The 16,999-nt window shown below is 36.2% G+C and overlaps 2 protein-coding genes, 1 long non-coding RNA gene and 1 pseudogene across 5 annotated transcripts in view; 1 reads left to right on the top strand and 3 right to left on the bottom strand.

The window, feature by feature from the left end:
• Positions 1–1,295: 1,295 nt before the first annotated feature.
• LOC113091964 (cytochrome P450 3A30-like) lies at positions 1,296–6,009 on the bottom strand (annotated as a pseudogene).
• A 1,625-nt stretch (positions 6,010–7,634) lies between these two features.
• Positions 7,635–13,358, bottom strand: LOC113091962 (cytochrome P450 3A30-like). The gene is made up of 14 exons (XM_026257648.1): positions 13,280–13,358; positions 12,884–12,999; positions 12,541–12,634; positions 12,372–12,424; positions 11,169–11,268; positions 10,948–11,067; positions 10,668–10,753; positions 10,328–10,476; positions 10,069–10,193; positions 9,880–9,964; positions 9,628–9,788; positions 8,598–8,824; positions 8,271–8,433; positions 7,635–8,153 (listed from the first exon to the last, which is right to left on the bottom strand). Exons 2-14 carry the CDS (start codon positions 12,949–12,951, stop codon positions 8,070–8,072), a joined length of 1,515 nt encoding a protein of 504 aa, XP_026113433.1. The 5' UTR covers positions 12,952–12,999; positions 13,280–13,358; the 3' UTR covers positions 7,635–8,069.
• LOC113091963 (uncharacterized) lies at positions 12,950–16,996 on the top strand. Its single transcript, XR_003287486.1, has 3 exons — positions 12,950–13,061; positions 16,207–16,360; positions 16,700–16,996. It is a non-coding gene; the product is annotated as an uncharacterized LOC113091963 (long non-coding RNA).
• The window catches only part of LOC113091961 (protein sidekick-1-like), a 110,828-nt gene continuing 108,115 nt past the window's right edge, over positions 14,287–16,999 (bottom strand). Inside the window, exons 40-42 of one of the 3 annotated variants that reach the window (XM_026257647.1) lie at positions 16,680–16,800; positions 16,184–16,316; positions 14,287–15,527 (exon numbers count right to left, since the gene is read on the bottom strand). In XM_026257647.1, coding sequence (XP_026113432.1) covers positions 15,255–15,527; positions 16,184–16,316; positions 16,680–16,800 — 527 coding nt within the window. In that variant the 3' untranslated portion in view covers positions 14,287–15,254. The remainder of the gene's footprint in view (positions 15,528–16,183; positions 16,317–16,679; positions 16,801–16,999) is intronic. The other 2 variants (XM_026257645.1, XM_026257646.1) reach the window with 2 other exon arrangements.

Below are 16,999 nucleotides of genomic sequence, written 5' to 3'. Positions count from 1 at the left end.
GGTGATTGTACAGCTGGGAAATTTATAATTAAAGGAGTATAACGTGACTTGCATGAATCAAGTATTCCATAGAGCCGTGTAATAAACTTTTGTGTTTTCAGAATCTTTCTGTCAGTAAGGACTTCGAATACTTGGCCTGCCCTTCTTGATTATTTGAGCAAAACCTTTAACGAAAGTCTTTGCCATTTTAATGGGCTTCTTTTATGTTTTGAATAAAATCAGGCGATGGTTTGTCTTGCCATTTCAGAAAAGGATTTAACGAAAAAATAATGAAGACTTTCTAGGTCAAAATAAAAAAAATCAGTCTGTTGGGAGTCGAGTCAGCAGGAAGTGGAAAGAAAAAAAATTGCTGACTGATTTCCCACAAATGAAACATGTCTTGCAACAAAGGTCTTGACCCTAAAAATTTCAAACGCACTGGGTTTGGTTTACCCCAAGTTCCACATGCAAGTTCTCAGATGTCTCAGAAAGTCAAGAACAATTTTAAAAATAAAATGAGGAAAAGGCCTTAATGAAGGATGAAATTACAGCTGGTTACAGCACATTCAGTGCTGAGGTCAACTGAAAATATTCAGTGATAACTATACATATAACTACTCATTTAATGATATAGTTATTCATTCATTTGATAAAGTGGGTATACAAACAATACCCCTTGAGGAGAATTTCGGGTCTAATCAAATCAATTTCATATCATATCATAACACAATTTAAATAGTGAGTAAGTCTTAATGTAAATGTTAAACGGACCTAGGGGGGAAAAAACTTAATATAATACATCATATAATATAAATCAATTATACATGGGCTTATGATTAGTGTTAAGAATGTATGTCCCATTTTGGCAAAATAACTGCCAGTGCTGAAAAAGCATTTTCTATTCAAATATCCGTTTTATACTGGTGCTTTTCCAGAGCATGGCATTGCAATTAAGGCTGTAAGTGGGATGGAAACAATCAATCTCTTCCTGTTTAGTCTTCATTGCCAACTGAAATGCAGGAAACTGGATTCAGTTTTATGGGCTTTCTGGGTGCAATGAATAACAAAATAAACTTTTTTTTTCACAGGAAGTATTTCTCACATGGGCACATTTTATTTGGTAAAATAATTCTGATGATATGAAAGAAAAGAATGTCACATCTGCTTCACTGCAACATGAATATACATTGCATATACAATGTATATATATATACAATTATATGCAATATATATACAATGTACATATACAGTAAATTATTTAATTGTTTTTCTTTTATAAAACATATAAGTATTTAATTAAATGTGCACAATGCTGTGTTTTTTAAAACTTATTTATTACATTTCAATAAGCATTTAACAAATTACACAAAATGAATGAACCAGGAAGAGTTCAAGGTTCATCAATCTTGAGTGCCATAAATCATACAGTGAACTGTACAATGGGTCACTTCAATGAAATGCAAAAGGTGGACGTAAAATGTCTGATAATGTAATGAAATGATAAAACGAGGATTATTAATGGTGTAAATATTATAATGTGTTTCAGTCTTCTTGATTAAAAAAATTATTATTCATAATTATATAATGCATATAACTGTTTTGCATTGCATTATTGTTTTGGCTTGTGAGATCTTGGTATAAACTTCAGTGTGATGGGAACTTTCGGCTGAAAAGCTGCATTCATCTCTAGAGGGATCTGAGGAACAAAAAGAGAAAATAAACAATAATGAATTAATTAGAGACACAATGCACAGTATGTCTCACATAACTCATGTATATAATTTCTTATTGATGACAGTCAGTGTAACAACCTGTGTCTCTTTACATGTTTCCATCCTGAAGTTCTGAAGCAGCTTCACAACAATAATCTTCATGATCATTAGGGCGAATCTCATTCCAATGCAATTTCGAGGCCCGAGTCCAAAAGGCAGGAAAGCGTACTGGTTTATCTCTGACTTACACTCTGGGCTGAACCTATTGTGATATATCAGAAACACATTCAGTTTAGCAATCCTTGCTTCAATTAAATAGTCTAAAGAAATTGAATTCACTGTTTGTAGGCATGTTTGAATCCACGGTTTGTAGATATGTTTGTAACCACTTCTTCTACGAAAACTGTAAAATCGAAGTACAGGCTTTTGTTTGATTTAGTAAGGTACTACAGTAAATAAGGATGCTTTCATACACTATAAAGACTGTTTTATAGAAAAAAAAATTGTTTAGCCAGCTTAAATCTGGTACTTTGTTCTGTAAACTGTATAAATCACATGTTGTAAGATGATCGTATATGTGGGAAAAATTGAAGTGAGAAAAATTGTGGTTGGGGAAAAATAAAATCACCTCTCTGGTCTGAACTCATCAGGAGACTCCCAGAGTTGTGGATCACGACACAAAACATATGTAGGAATTCCAATCAGAGTGTCCTTTGGTATGGTCACCCCATTGAGCTCTATGGTTTTCTTAGAGGACCTCTCTAAGCGTGGTGCAGTGGGAAGGAGACGCATTGATTCGTTGATGGCCATTTCCAAATAATCGATTTTCATCAGTGCATCATATGTGATGGGAGTCTAAATAAACCAGAAACAACAACACATACCCAATTCATATTTCAGCTTGGTTTTAAACCTAATCCCTGTTCTCTAAGTAAAACTGAAGCCTAAAATCCAAAACTACCAATAACTTAGATTCTCACAAAAACTATTAACAGAAGACAGTGTGCTGCTCACATCAGGCGGGAAATTTCTGTCAATCTCCTCGACCAGCTTTTCCAGGCAGTCTGGATTAGTTGCAAGATTATAGAGGAGGAAAGTGAGAGTGGTGCTTGTCGTCTCATAACCTCCGAGAATGAAAACGAGGGACTGGGAGAGAATCTCGTGGTCTGTTAGACCTATCAAATTCACAAAACATCTTATTTGAAAATAAGTCGCATTTGAAATGATAAGAGTCTATAATGGGTAAATTCTGTCTCAACAACCTTTCGCTGGTTGCTCTTCTGTGTCCTCAAAATGATCACCAGGTATTTGATTCTGGAGCATGAGCTGGAGAAAGTCTACCCGGCCCTGATTGAAAACACAGAAGCATCAAAATCATTGCCAGATCTAAATGATAGAGAGTGTCATAGTGAAATAGCGACAAACATACATCTGCTTCCTTGTTGTGCTCGTCCTTAATCTTTTTCACGGCGCTGTAGAAAAAATCCATAGCCGACTTTGAAAAAAGAGTAACCCCCATTTTCTTCAAAATTATTGCAATGGAGGGAAACAACACTGAAACATGAAAATAAACATATTTTTTGTTTTCTTTTTTCATTATTTCTCTTCATTTTCCAAATGTTATTATACAAGCAATAACATACATATTAGCAGTAAGAGAGGATTGAACATATTAAACTGCATGAACTTCTTGACGTTGATAACGAAAGGATCATCTGCGTTGTTTATGGAGTCGATGTCGACGCTAAAGGAGGAGCTGGTGACCACATCCAAACTGTACGGACCCACAACTCTGGAATAAAAACAGTGTTTGTTTCTTATTAGATCTAATATATATTGATCAATTACATATCATTACAAAGTCTTCGTTAATAAATTAAATACATTTCGTGTGATTTATAACTAGAAATCAACTGCAGTAAATACTTCAGAAGAGTTATTTATATATTGTTTAAGGACAGATGTCACACATACTCTTTCACTTTAACTGGCTGCTCGTGGTCTTTCTTTTGCATATTTTTTATAAAACGATCTGCATGTGTCACAGCTATGGGAAATATCTGAAACATATTTAGAAATAAGTGTTAGCTATATATGTGTCATTTAGCAAAAAGTCTATAATAAAATGCATCGAGCTTTGCCTTCATCTCCATTTGAACCTCTGAACCACTGACTGAAAATACTGTTCTGCAGAGAAGCAGAGATTATTGGGACTAGACAACAAAGCATTGACACAGTTCATATTATGGGCCTTTACTCTACCTCTTTCAGTCGACCACTTGTGAAATACGGGGAGAGTGTACTACGCATTCTCTTCCACCTCTCATCTTCAACCATAATTAATGCCATCAGCAAAGGGGCCAGCAAGACCTGTAGTTCTTTTCTGTACAAATTACAAAATGATGATCTTTACTGGATCTCCAACTGTCACTGAATTGCCATAATAACACTTGTATGAAACTGTGTTTGTGTTTTGGTGAGCTTACCCTTCTGTTAATGAAGTTAGAATAACATTCTTTCACCAGAATCACTTTGATCATTTCCAGGTCAGTAACCATTAATATTGGGAGCCGTCCATCATAGATCCTGAGCAATGAAAGGATTATTGATCAGTTTACAGTGATCAGTCAAATACCACCAAACTAATAAACTGCACTGTTAGGAAGTACATAGATTGCCTAGCAAATAAAATACTCACATTCAGGTTACATACAGGTTAAAAGACTGCAATGTGATTTTGTGGTACGCTGGATTAGTAATCATTACTGTATTAAATATATGAGACAGCAGCTATACAACAATTGTTTTATTAATGTGTGAGAAGCTTGCTGTATTGTGAAATATCTAAACTGTGCTTAAACATGGACAAACTTTCTACAATTTCTTTATATTCATATATTGAATTAATAAATGTAATTTAACTCTATTAATGGCATTGTGACTGATGTATAGTATATAACTGGAATGACAGATTATTTTAACACAGTAAATGTATGACTCACCCCCAAACTTTTCCATACTTCTTAGCACACTCCATATCGAAATTGCACAAACCCTAAAATACATTTTCATACAGACAACTAATCAAAGAGAAATTAAAAGAGTGAATTACTCTTTACATTATTAATTACTCACTTTAGTGTACGAGAGAAGTGTGCCGAAGAAAGGCCAAGGCCTTGGTCCTGGGATTCCCAGTTTCTTGAAAAATCCATGTGGCCAAGCACCATAACTTCAGTGTGACAAACAACGAATATAAGACTACACACAAATACTAACTATACTAATATTTATTGAGGTAAGGGTGACCAGAATTTGTGTATCTTGTTTTTTTCCACATTAATCACATTTAGATTTATGTAGTATATACTCTGTTATACGCTGCTTGAGATTTCAACTGCACATACAAATATTCATGAGAAAAATAAATCAATAAATAAATAAAAAAGGCAACTCCGACTCCGTAAATAATATTCAAGCGATTTTACTATGACGAGAGGTTACGTGTAGTTTCCATGGCAACCAACCAGTCGCGTCCATCCTCACGATGATCTCCTTTAAGATTAAATTACTTGTACTGCTCGAAAACAACGTGTTTTAGGTTTGAAGAAACATTTACATTTCAGTAAATCTGACTTAAAAAACACCCAACAACCTACATTATGGTTGGGTTCGTTCCGTGCAAGTTATGTAACATAAATTATATAACTTATGTAACTTACTTTAATACTCGGTCCTCCTCTTGACATAAATGGTGATTAATTATTTTCAGTGTAACACTATCGACAGCCGTTTTATAATATATTTTAAAGAAAACACTTAACAAAGTTTATAGAAAAAGGTTTATTTTCTATAAACAAGCATATTGGCAGCGAAAAGCACAGCGCGGGACTGGTGTTGCAGTCATCGGTCATTGACGACTATCAATAAAAATCAACTTGACGTTGTAATGGCAGAGAAACAGCTTTCCTTTTTTTCTTATACCAGACACTGAGGCTGGGAAATTCAGAAGAAACGGTCAGTGATCCAGGTGAAATCGGAACATATTTTCAATTTTAAAGAGTTGTCTTTGCATGGGGTCACACATCCTATCTGGCCACCATAATATAGATAGCTCTATAACACAGAAGACCTAAAAATGGTTGCTTTGACATGTGAATACATACTCACATAAACAGGAGTGTTAGGAGCAGAAGCACCAGGGTCCAAGTCACAGACAGAGCTGGGAGATCAATCATTGTGAGCTAGCCCTGTATTCTTCAGTCTACAGTCAGTGAGCTGGGCTCCAGCTAGAGTCCTCATTAACAACAGCGCTGTTGGTTTCGCTTTATTCGTGATCCGGGGATGGGCGTGGTCTACAGTTGTGCATGACGACCAAATAAGGCGTGAATCGACAGGTTATTATCACAGGTTTGACACTTCTGACATACATTTTCGTGTCGAGTCATCGCTGTTAACTGCACTAGGCATCAGTGCCTACATAAACTTTCAGTCATATTCCTTTGTTGGAAACATACATGAAAACGACCAAATGCATTTTCTAACGTAAACGGTTTCAAATGTCAAATTGAGTATCACATCGTTTCTACACACCTTAACAACAGAGTACAGCCCGAGATGGATATTTTGACACAATAAAACAAACTCGTGCGCACAATAATGTTGAGCATTTATTTGAACAGTTTACAGTGACAACAATTGGACAAAAAGAGAAGCAGAGAGACCTCAGGGTGGAGTACTGAGACAAAATACATTGCTGATCTGTGAAGGTTAACTTCTGTCTCCAGGGCCCGGTTTTTCAAAAGGTTTAATCCGGATAAATTTGATCCGGATTTAGTAATCCTTTTTTTGCGATCCGTGTTTACGTAATCCATCTTACTTTTGGAGCCAGTTTTTTAAAGTAACATCGGATTGGATCAATCTGATCCGGATAGGAATTTTTCAGGATCACCAAATCTGGATAACCAGTGCTCAAACAGGATAGGAAATCACAATGTAGAACTATAGATATGTAAAGAGCAACAAGCCAGTGTGGGGTCAATATAAATTACTTTTTATTTGAAATGAAAACCCACACATTAAAAAAAAAAAACTAAAAACAAGAAAAACCCCACCACATCCTCTTCCAGCAGTCCGGTCACCTGAGACCTACAACACAAACACTGTACATTGAGGATATTTATGACTAGTATCAAGTATAGATGTTTTGAAAAAAAAAAAAAAAAGACTTAATGTAAAAAAATATTTTCAATTGTGATGAATATATATATAAATTAATGACAGGATAAAATTTATTGTTTTTGGTCAATTTTGACAGCTGTTTGGGGGATTATTTTATGAGGCCAAACTCTTTCTACTTTGCTGTAGGCCTATACTGAAAGGCTGAATGTGTTAAAGCCTACCTAATCACTGTAGCCTGACGGATGAACAAATAAAATTAAAACATTATGAATAAATAGGATATCTTGTAAGATACTGCATGATCCAAATCTAGTATTATTTGATACATTTTTAAAGTTTTCATTACATTTCTGCCATGAAATCCACGCTGAATCCACCCTTCTGATGGGATCAGTTTAATCCAGATTTTTTGGATCAAAGTGATCCAAATCCTACAAAAAAGTTCTAAAAAAACCCAAACTAAAGGTTTGATCCGGATTAAAACTGAGATTGGATTATGTGATCTAATCCGATAATGTAATCCGTTTTTTCTTTTGAAAAACACATTTTCAAGATTTGATCCAATCCATTATCCAAAATCCTACTGGATTACTTTTGAAAAACCGGGCCCTGGGAGTTATCTGTTAAGAGAGCTAAGCCTATTTATCTGCAAACTAATGTTTCATCAAATTTTTGTTTTGTAATTGTTTTACTTTCTGGTTTGAAATGTTAAAAGCATTTATCTTCATCGCAGATGCGAACAAACTTATTTTACATTTCTGTAATGATGATGTCTGTTTCCAACAAAAATTCATTCAAGTTTATTAAAGCACACAATCCGACCTCACACAGCTACAATAATAACTATACATTTGCATTCATTGCTTCGATTCTGTTCTGTAATTAAACAATTATACACTTTTAATAATGTATTTTTAAATGTATAACAGTGTAAAGTAAATAACACAGAAAGGAATGAATCAAGAAGAGCTTAAGTCCCAGTAAACTATCAATACCTTAAATCCAAAAATATGATGTTTAGGGTATATATATATATATTGCAAATAATAATATAATCATAATATCATTTGGGAGTAGGAAACTTAATTTCCTGTAAACTTGCTTTGCAATGATTTGTATTGTGAAAAGCACTTCACAATAACTCAAATCGAATTGAATCAAATCAAATCAATGATACCGAAATGTTCTGCATTTTAATTATTATTTTCCCTTGGGAGATCTTGGTGTAAACTTCAGTGTGATGGGAACCTTCGGCTGAAACATAGGATTCAGCTCTATAGGGATCTGAAAACAAGAAAATACCAAAGAATATGCATTTATAACTTCCTGTTTAATTAAGAGGCAAAACATAGTCAGCTTCATGTAACTAATGTATACATTCTGATGAAATGATGTACCAACCTGTGTCTCTTTACATGTTTCCATCCTGAAGTTCTGAAGCAGCTTCACAACAAGGAGCTTCATGATCATTAGGGCGAATCTCATTCCAATGCAATTTCGAGGCCCGAGTCCAAAAGGCATGAAAATATACGGGTTAATCACGGATTTACTCTCTGGGCTGAACCTGTAAAAAATATAACGACCAAGTTTAGCTCTGTTTATTCAATTGAAATGTGTCAAATATTTTAATTTACATGCTATACAGTATGAGAGAAAAACTAAAGTGAGGTTAAATTGTGTATGTGCAGGAAATGCTGAAATCAGAGAAAGCAAGTCTGATCACAACACCTCTCTGGTCTGAACTCCTCAGGAGACTCCCAGAGTTGTGGATCACGACACAAAACATATGTAGGAATTGCCACCAAAGTGTCCTTTGGTATGGTCACCCCATTGATCTCCACGGTCTTCTTACAGACCCTCTCTAAGCGTGGTGCAGTGGGAAGGAGACGCATTGATTCATTGATGGCCATTTCCAAATAATCGATTTTCATCAGTGCATCATATGTGATGGGAGTCTAAATAAACCAGAAACAACAACACATACCCAATTCATATTTCAGCTTGGTTTTAAACATAATCCCTGTTCCTTAATGAAAACAACTGAACGTTAAACTTTAAAACTGCTTTTAAGGAATAATTTTCCAAAAATGCAAAATTTACTCAGGACCAATGAGTCCAAACAGCTGACAAAAACATCACAATAATCCACATGAATCCAGTTCATCAACTATTGTCTTATGAAGTGAAATGCCATGTTGTTAAGAAACACATTCACCATTAAACTAATTTGTCCCTCTGGTCAACATACTACAGAATGAAAAAGTCGATCCCCTGTTGTTCTCTCACATCAAAATCAAACCAACATATTTAAAGCAGTTTTGTTTACTCTGTTAAATGTTGTTTTATCTGTGCATAACTGTCTTCATTCAGATGAGACACTGGAAAAGGCAAAACCATTGACAGAGGACTTGTGTTTTAGCTGGAAGTAACAGTTTGAATTTAAAAACATCTTAATCATGAATTTGTTTCTTAGAAACACAGCTTTTTACTTCACAAGACATAATTGATGGACTGAAGTCATGTGGATTATTGTGTTTTTATCAACTGTTTGGACTCTCATTCTGACGGCACCCATTCACTGCAGAGGATCCGTTGGTGAGCAGGTCATGTACTAAATGCTAAATTTCTCCAAATCTGTTCAGGTGAACAAACAAACTCATCTACATCTTGGATGGCCGATTTTTGAGTGAACTGTTCCCATAAACTAGATTATCTACACAAAAACTATGAACAAAACAGAAGACAGTGTGCTGCTCACATCAGGAGGGAAGTTTTTGTCAATCTCCTCGACCAGCTTTTCCAGGCAGTCTGGATTAGTTGCAAGATTATAGAGGAGGAAAGTGAGAGTGGTGCTTGTCGTCTCATAACCTCCGAGAATGAAAATGAAGGACTGGGAGAGAATCTCGTGGTCTGTTAGACCTATCAAATTCACAAAACATCTATTTAAAAATAAGTCGCATTTGAAATGATAAGAGTCTATAATGGGTAAATTCTGTACTGTCTGAACAACCTTTTGCTGGTTGCTCTTCTGTGTCCCCAAAATGATCACCAGGTATTTGATTCTGGAGCATGAGCTTGAGAAAGTCTACCCGGCCCTGAAAAAAAAAACACAAAGTTATTTCTGGTTCTTTAAAAGAGTGTTCCTAACCAGTTTTTGGCCAATTAAGCCATGAATAAGCTTAAGAGTGGAACAACATACATTCGATTCCTTGTTGTGCTCGTCCTTAATCTTTTTCAGGACATTATAGAAAAAATCCACAGACGACCTCGAAAAAAGACTTATCCCCATTTTCCCCAAAAGATTTGCAAGGGCGGGAAATAAAGCTGAAAAAATAATAATAAAAAAAGACATTTAGATCTCAAAAAGTATTCATATATTCATGTAAATTAAGAGCTGCAAAACTAATGTATAATGCAAATAAAAAACAAATACATCTTTTAAATTAAAAATGACATACCTAAAATCAGAAAGAGAGGACTGAAAAAACTGAACTTGAAAAACTTCTTGATGTTGGTAACGAAAGGATCATCTGCGTTGTTTATGGAGTCGATGTCGACGCTAAAGGAGGAGCTGGTGACCACATCCAAACTGTACGGAGCCACAACTCTGGAATAAAAACAGTGTTTGTTTCTTATTAGATATAGTATATTAGTGATCATTTATGTATCATTACTTTCTAACAAAGCCAATGTCATCTAAAATAATCCTAATTAATATTATTAACTTTATTAATAAATTTAATTAATTGTATGTGGTTTGCTTTTTATATATTGTTTAAGGACAAATGTCACACATACTCTTTCACTTTAACTGACTGCTCGTTTTCTTTCTTTTGCATATTTTTTATAAAACGATCTGCATGCGTCACAGCTATGGGAAATATCTGAAACACATTTAGAAATAAGTGTTAGTTACATGTTTCAGAGAGAGCAACAAGTAGAGCATGAAATAATATAAATCTAAATATATGAAAGTATATAATAAAATATCTATAAGTCATTCAGATTTTAAACAACATGAGAGATGACAGAATTTTTGTGTTTGGGTGAACTATGACTTTAAGGGCCTGTACTTCACCTCTTTCAGTCGACCACTTGTGAAATATGGAGAGAGTGAACTGCGGATTCTCTTCCATCGCTCATCTTTAACTACACTTATTCCATCAGAAAAGGGGCCAGCAAGACCTGCATTTGTTTCCTGTACAAATAACAAAAATGATGATGTTTACTGGGGCTTAAAGAACTCCTCAATTTCCTGCCATTATCACACTTTCAGTACAGCTCTGAAGGTGAGCTTACCCTTCTGTTAGTGAAGGTAGAATAACATTCTTTCACCATAATCGTTTTGATCATTTCCAGGTCAGTAACCATTAATATTGGGAGCCGTCCATCATAGATCCTGAGCAATGAAAGGATTATTGATCAGTTTACAATCACAGCGGTTCAGGTAAATACCTACACTACATGTACTTATAGTGTACATACAGTGTATTTATCTAAGAAAGTTCTGGTAACACAAGGTAACTACATGGGGGGTTAGGTTCAGGGGTAGGTTCAGGTTTAGTACCTAGTTATTAAATAGTTATTGAAATTACTATAATAAGTACATAGTATGTACATGAGGAACAGGATTGTAAAATAAAGTGCTACCAATTTTCCTTTATAAATACTTCTACTCAAAGATGCATTAAAGAGATCAAAATTGACATTCAATACATGTACACGCTCAGAAATAAAGGAACAAAAGCTGTCACTGGGGCAGTACCTTTTCAACAGGTATATGTTTGTCCCTAAAGGGTCCATTTTGGTACCTTACAATGTACATATTAGAACCTAATAGGAACAAAAGTGTACCTTTTGAAAAGGTATCGGCCCAGTGACAGCTTTTGTACCTTTTTCTTTTTTTGAGAGTGTATAGTGTTACAAGATTTCTGTGTTGAATTAATGCTGTTCTTATGAGCTTTCTGTTCAAAGAATCCTGACAAAGAGTAAAACAAATATTCGGCAGAACAATTGTTTTCAACAGTCACATGATATGTTGCTCAAGAAACATTAGCAAAATCTGCATATTAGAATGATTTCTGAAGAATCATGTGACACTGAAGAATGGAGAAATTAGGAAAATTCAGCTTTACTAACGCAGGAATAAATTACATTTGAAAATATATTAACATAGAAAGCAGGTATTTAAAATATAACATTTCACGGTTGCACTTTATTTTACAGTACGTGTACTAACGTGTACTTATAGTGTACTTACAGTGTATTTATCTAAGAAAGTTCTGGTAATACAAGGTAACTACACGGGGTAGGGTTAGGTTTAGGGGTAGGTTCAGGTTTAGTACCTAGTTATTACATAGTTATTGTAATTACTATAATAAGTACATAGTATGTACATGAGGAACAGGACTGTAAAATAAAGTGCTACCCATTTCACAATATAACTATAATAAGACTTCAATTACATTAAATAAAAAAAATAATAAGACTTTTGAGACTCACCCCCAAACTTTTCCATACTTCTTAGCACACTCCATATCGAATTTGAAAAAACCCTAAAATACACATGCACATAGATAGAAGAAAGACGGATTAAAAAAATGACTGCTCCAGCCTCATTGGAATGCGCTGCCCTTTATTATTATTCTACAGGTGTTAGACAGTTACTCACTTTAGTGTATGAGAGAAATGTGCCAAAGTAAGGCCAAGGCCTTGGTCCTGGGATTCCCAGTTTCTTAAAAAATCCATGTGGCCAAACACCATAACTTCAGAGGGATTGATAACACAGAGATATTAGACGACATAACCACATGAAATCCATTAGATGTATAGTGTTATGAACTGTACAGTGTGATGAAGTACACAAATACAAGAAAATATTTTGGAACATTTTATATTTTGATTAAATATATATACAGATGCTGAACTAAAAGCTTTGACACTACAACAACATATGGCAACAGAATACTGCATAGCCTAATGATATTTCCATTAACCTGTTGTTTAATACTCACAAATACACAAGTGTTAGGAGCAGAAGCACCAGGGTCCAGGTCACAGACAGAGCTGGGAGCTCAATCATTGTGAGTCAGCTGTTACTCTTCAGATGAAGCTCTACTGCACATCGATGCTGTCGGTTTGAATTTATTTTCATCAGACGGCACATGATCCGAAAAAGGGCGTGGTTTACAGGTGAGCATGACGACCAAATAAGGTAACAAGCGACAGGGTATTACGTTTTTAACACTGGACAATTTACATGTCGAGTTATCGGCGTTAACTGCACTAAACAGAGGTTACATAAGTTATGTCTTTGTTAGGAAACATACATAACAATGAGGAAAGACACAAACAACCGAAACCAAGTTTGTCCCAAGTGTCAAATAAAGTAGCTTATCGATTTTACTCACCTTAGAAGACAATAAATCCCTGCGACTTCCTGTATTCTGTTGCACAATAACATTAGGCGTCTTTTCATTGCATTTTAACAGGTAATAGTGACACCCATTGGTCAAAAAGTGCAACTGAGAACAGTCTATAATATATATATATATATAATGTGTGTTGCCGTGTGAAATGTTATGAATGAAGATCAGAGGATCTTTTTTTATTATAGCTTGTATTTAATTATACAAAGGTTATTAATATTGACGCTAGTTTTGTTTCATTTGGGATGTCCAGTAACATAAATGTTTTTAATAGCTGGTTGAGTGAACACAAAACCACATTCAAGACCAGAGAAAATTATTTAAAGAATGCAGATTTTATCTGAAAGGATGAACAGTGATTTTAGGATAATGATGTTGCTCGTTCATGTCAGGTCAGTCCAAGTTATTATTTTCATATATACTTTTTTATCACTGATGATGATGATTATTTTGCAAAACATTTATTTTTGTTTTGCTTTGTTACCTTTACAGTTATGTGTCTCGTGAATAGTCACAGTTTAGTTTAAATTGTGCTGAAAAAAGGTAATTTAACAGAGATTTAATTTGTGATACAATTTATGATTTGATTAAATGCTTTTTTTTCTGTCATGATTTAGTGTGCATGTTGACGTATTATCAAGATGACGTTGCGGTTGGAGGCATTTAAGTGAACAACAAACCTTTAATTTATCATAAAAAAACTTTACTTCATGAACGTCCATGACATACACTTGTGCTAAAACAGTTGGTGGGATTGAAACAAACATCTCCATAACAGTACACTCTTGTTTGATTACTGTACTTCTTGTGTTGGCATTTTCAAGAACTGCAAAAATTCATACGTCTTGTGAAAGAACAACAGAACTACTGTACGTCACTTCTGAAGAACACTACAGTGAACAACAAAATTCCTACAAATTAATTCCTAAAATCACACTGTAAAATTACACTTTTTACAAGCCTGTAAAAAAGCAAATATTCAATCAAAAGAAGGAAAACTGAAATATTTATGGCTCAAAAGTGCAGAACATATGTGCAAAGCAACCGCATATACCGATCTCCTCACATACAATTCATACAATCGTTCATTAAATAATTTCAAGAGAGTGATTGCAGTTCCTAAGTGAGGCCAAACAGACAAGAACAAAACAAGAAGAGTAAAGACAAAAAAAAAAAAAAAAAACTATGAACTTGTTGATATGTGTGAGAATGAGCAATGGCACAAATCACAACACATCTGGCACTGTCTCACCGTCTGATTACACAGAGGCAGGGAACCAGAGCTGTCTGGCTTCTTCTGACAGCCTCCGCAGGTTTTCTTGCTGGTGAGTCTATAGAGAATATACTGAAAACATCCGTGCTTCATTATCCAGGCCGCGTGAACGCGAATCAAATCCATTAGAGAAGATTTACATTTCATGACCTTTACGATCTCGAGTGCAACATGTGTATATATAGCGACACCGACAGTGTGATGAGATTATTCAGACAAGACTATACAGTAATTACAGCGTGTTTTTCACTTAGCTTTTTCCTTAAGTTCTTTTCAATGTGGCAAGGGCAGGAATGTTAAGTGTGAATATATGGCGCTCTTTAGAGCAGGAATGTCTTGTCACATGTACAGGTGTTTTCTGTTGCATCCTGCTCATTAAAACATCAGTCATTTATGCATCTTTCACAACCAAGGGCTGCAAACAGGAGGGACACGTACATTACCAGTAACTCTGATTAGTCTTCGGTATTGGCATATAAAAATCTTTTTTATTTTCTCCCCTTCTGTTAATAATGATCTTGATCGAGTACATTCAGGATCCAGCAACTCGATGAGCGGTCACGTGTGATGTCTCTTGTAGTGCTCGTGGTGATAGTACTGTGCGAAACCAGAGAATTTCCTCTGCAACTATGTCGTCCGAGCTGCAAAGAGGGATCGTGGTCGTGGTCGGGGTCCTCTTGTATGTCACACGAACGAGGAGAAGCCTGTGACAGGAGTCCGTGAGCCTGGCGCGGGCTGGCCGGCGGGGGTGTAGACCCCGCCAACGCTGTGCTGTGTGACCACTGTCTGATAGTAGGACTCGGTGTCCCCGCTGGCACATTCATCATAGGAACAGGCCAGCGTCTGCTTCAGCCCCTTCTGCTGCCGCTTCCACGAGTTGAAGTATGACGGGTCGCTCATGTAGTGATTCACGAACGAGTGTTTGATCGGCTCCTCTTCGCACTCGCTGTCTGTGGCCTGATCATGGAAATACGAGAGGGGAAATCACACACTTGGAAGACTTATGTTTGCGATATCTTGTACGCAAGAGATAATGGAAAGTCAGCTGGTCAAAGAAAACCCCCAATCGACCCTTCGCAAAAAAAAAACCCCCGCCCTCATTCGTTAAAGTTGCTACGTCCGACAAGCCATGCTGCTCTCACACCACACATCATGTTCTCACGCGGTGAAGAATAGATTGCAGAGCAAAGAAGAAACTCACAAGACAGAGCAGGTTACTATAAATATGAAGCAAAGTCTCAGCTTTCAAAGTCTGTCATTTTTTTTTTTTTAAAGAAATTGAAACAATTAATACAGTTTTGTGGCTCTTTAATGTGTCGTGACGGATCACTGTAGTGCCTAATTAGTTCAAGTAGCACGTGAACCGGTCATCTCTTCCTCTTTACTAGTTATATCATGAAATAAACATGAATGAACACCAGAAGGTATCTTGTTTCAACCGGGGGAAAGACGTCAATACACAGCACGATTCAGGTTCAAATCCACCAACGTTAATCTACTCTCCGGTCTGGCTTGTCAGACAAAAATAGGAGATTTGTCATTATGACTGGTCAGATCGCCTGTCAATCAAACTCTCTGCGAAGGGTTAATTGGGTAGATATGCATCACTCCACCTCAGACTCTGATATCTCTGCAGGCCTCTCTGTCAGCGCGGTGCTCTCTGTGGAAACCATGCCGTTGTAGTTGCTACAGATGTCTTCGTCAGAATAGCGCAGTCCGGCTGGATTGGGTCGGGGAGGGGACCTGCTTGGAGACAAAAGGAAGTGGTAAGGGCATATGTGGCGTCAGAGGTAAGCCAACCTCCCTTTATTCTAACCCTGTGTAATACTGTAGGAACTTAAAGTGCATTGATTGTCAGTACTGTTTCAATGTTTAAAGCAGTTTGAAAGTCACTTTCAAACCAAACAGCATTCTGTTAGCTAATCTGGGAAATTTTATTGAAGCTGTTGTGAAATCTGTCTGGGGAACATGAAATTTCCAGTCATATGGATTCCTATTGAATGATTGTTTCAACACATTTACTGACTGGTTAAACTGGTAAGAGTGACTTTCGAAACCATATTGTGAATTCATCAGATGACGCACATATAAGCTGTGTGGTTAGAGTACCTCGTGCCGTTCTTCCTCAGGAACACACCCTTGACATGGACAGGCCTGCTGTTGAGCTCTAGAGCCGTGAAGCCTCCATTGTCCAGCGTGACTGTCTCCTCCACCGTGGACACAGCTTTACCTACAGCAGTCAGCATATCATCATCCCAGCAAAAACATCACCTGGGTCAAACTTTAATCGCTGTTTGCTGGATGGCGTGGGAGTCTGAGTGGGCGGATGTGTTTATCTGGATGAGTATGTATGCAAATTTACAGCATATAATGATTATGTGAGGGAGGATGGATGTGTCCTGAGAAGACTGCAGAAGTTTGGTTCAGGT

Source organism: Carassius auratus, unplaced genomic scaffold (assembly GCF_003368295.1).
Source record: "Carassius auratus strain Wakin unplaced genomic scaffold, ASM336829v1 scaf_tig00214411, whole genome shotgun sequence".
Lineage (NCBI taxonomy): Eukaryota > Metazoa > Chordata > Actinopteri > Cypriniformes > Cyprinidae > Carassius > Carassius auratus.
This window is presented reverse-complemented; position numbering and strand designations above follow the sequence as displayed.

What these genes read in the sequence shown, in the direction of transcription:
- LOC113091962 (XM_026257648.1), bottom strand. Translation starts at nt 12,951, where the DNA reads ATGATTGAGCTCCCAGCTCTGTCTGTGACCTGGACCCTGGTGCTTCTG. An exon ending in CATTTCTCTCATACACTAAA is followed by an intron (nt 12,425 to 12,540) that starts GTGAGTAACTGT and finishes TGTGTATTTTAG; the next exon opens with GGTTTTTTCAAATTCGATAT. An exon ending in GAGGAGTTCAGACCAGAGAG is followed by an intron (nt 8,434 to 8,597) that starts GTGTTGTGATCA and finishes TATTTTTTACAG; the next exon opens with GTTCAGCCCAGAGAGTAAAT.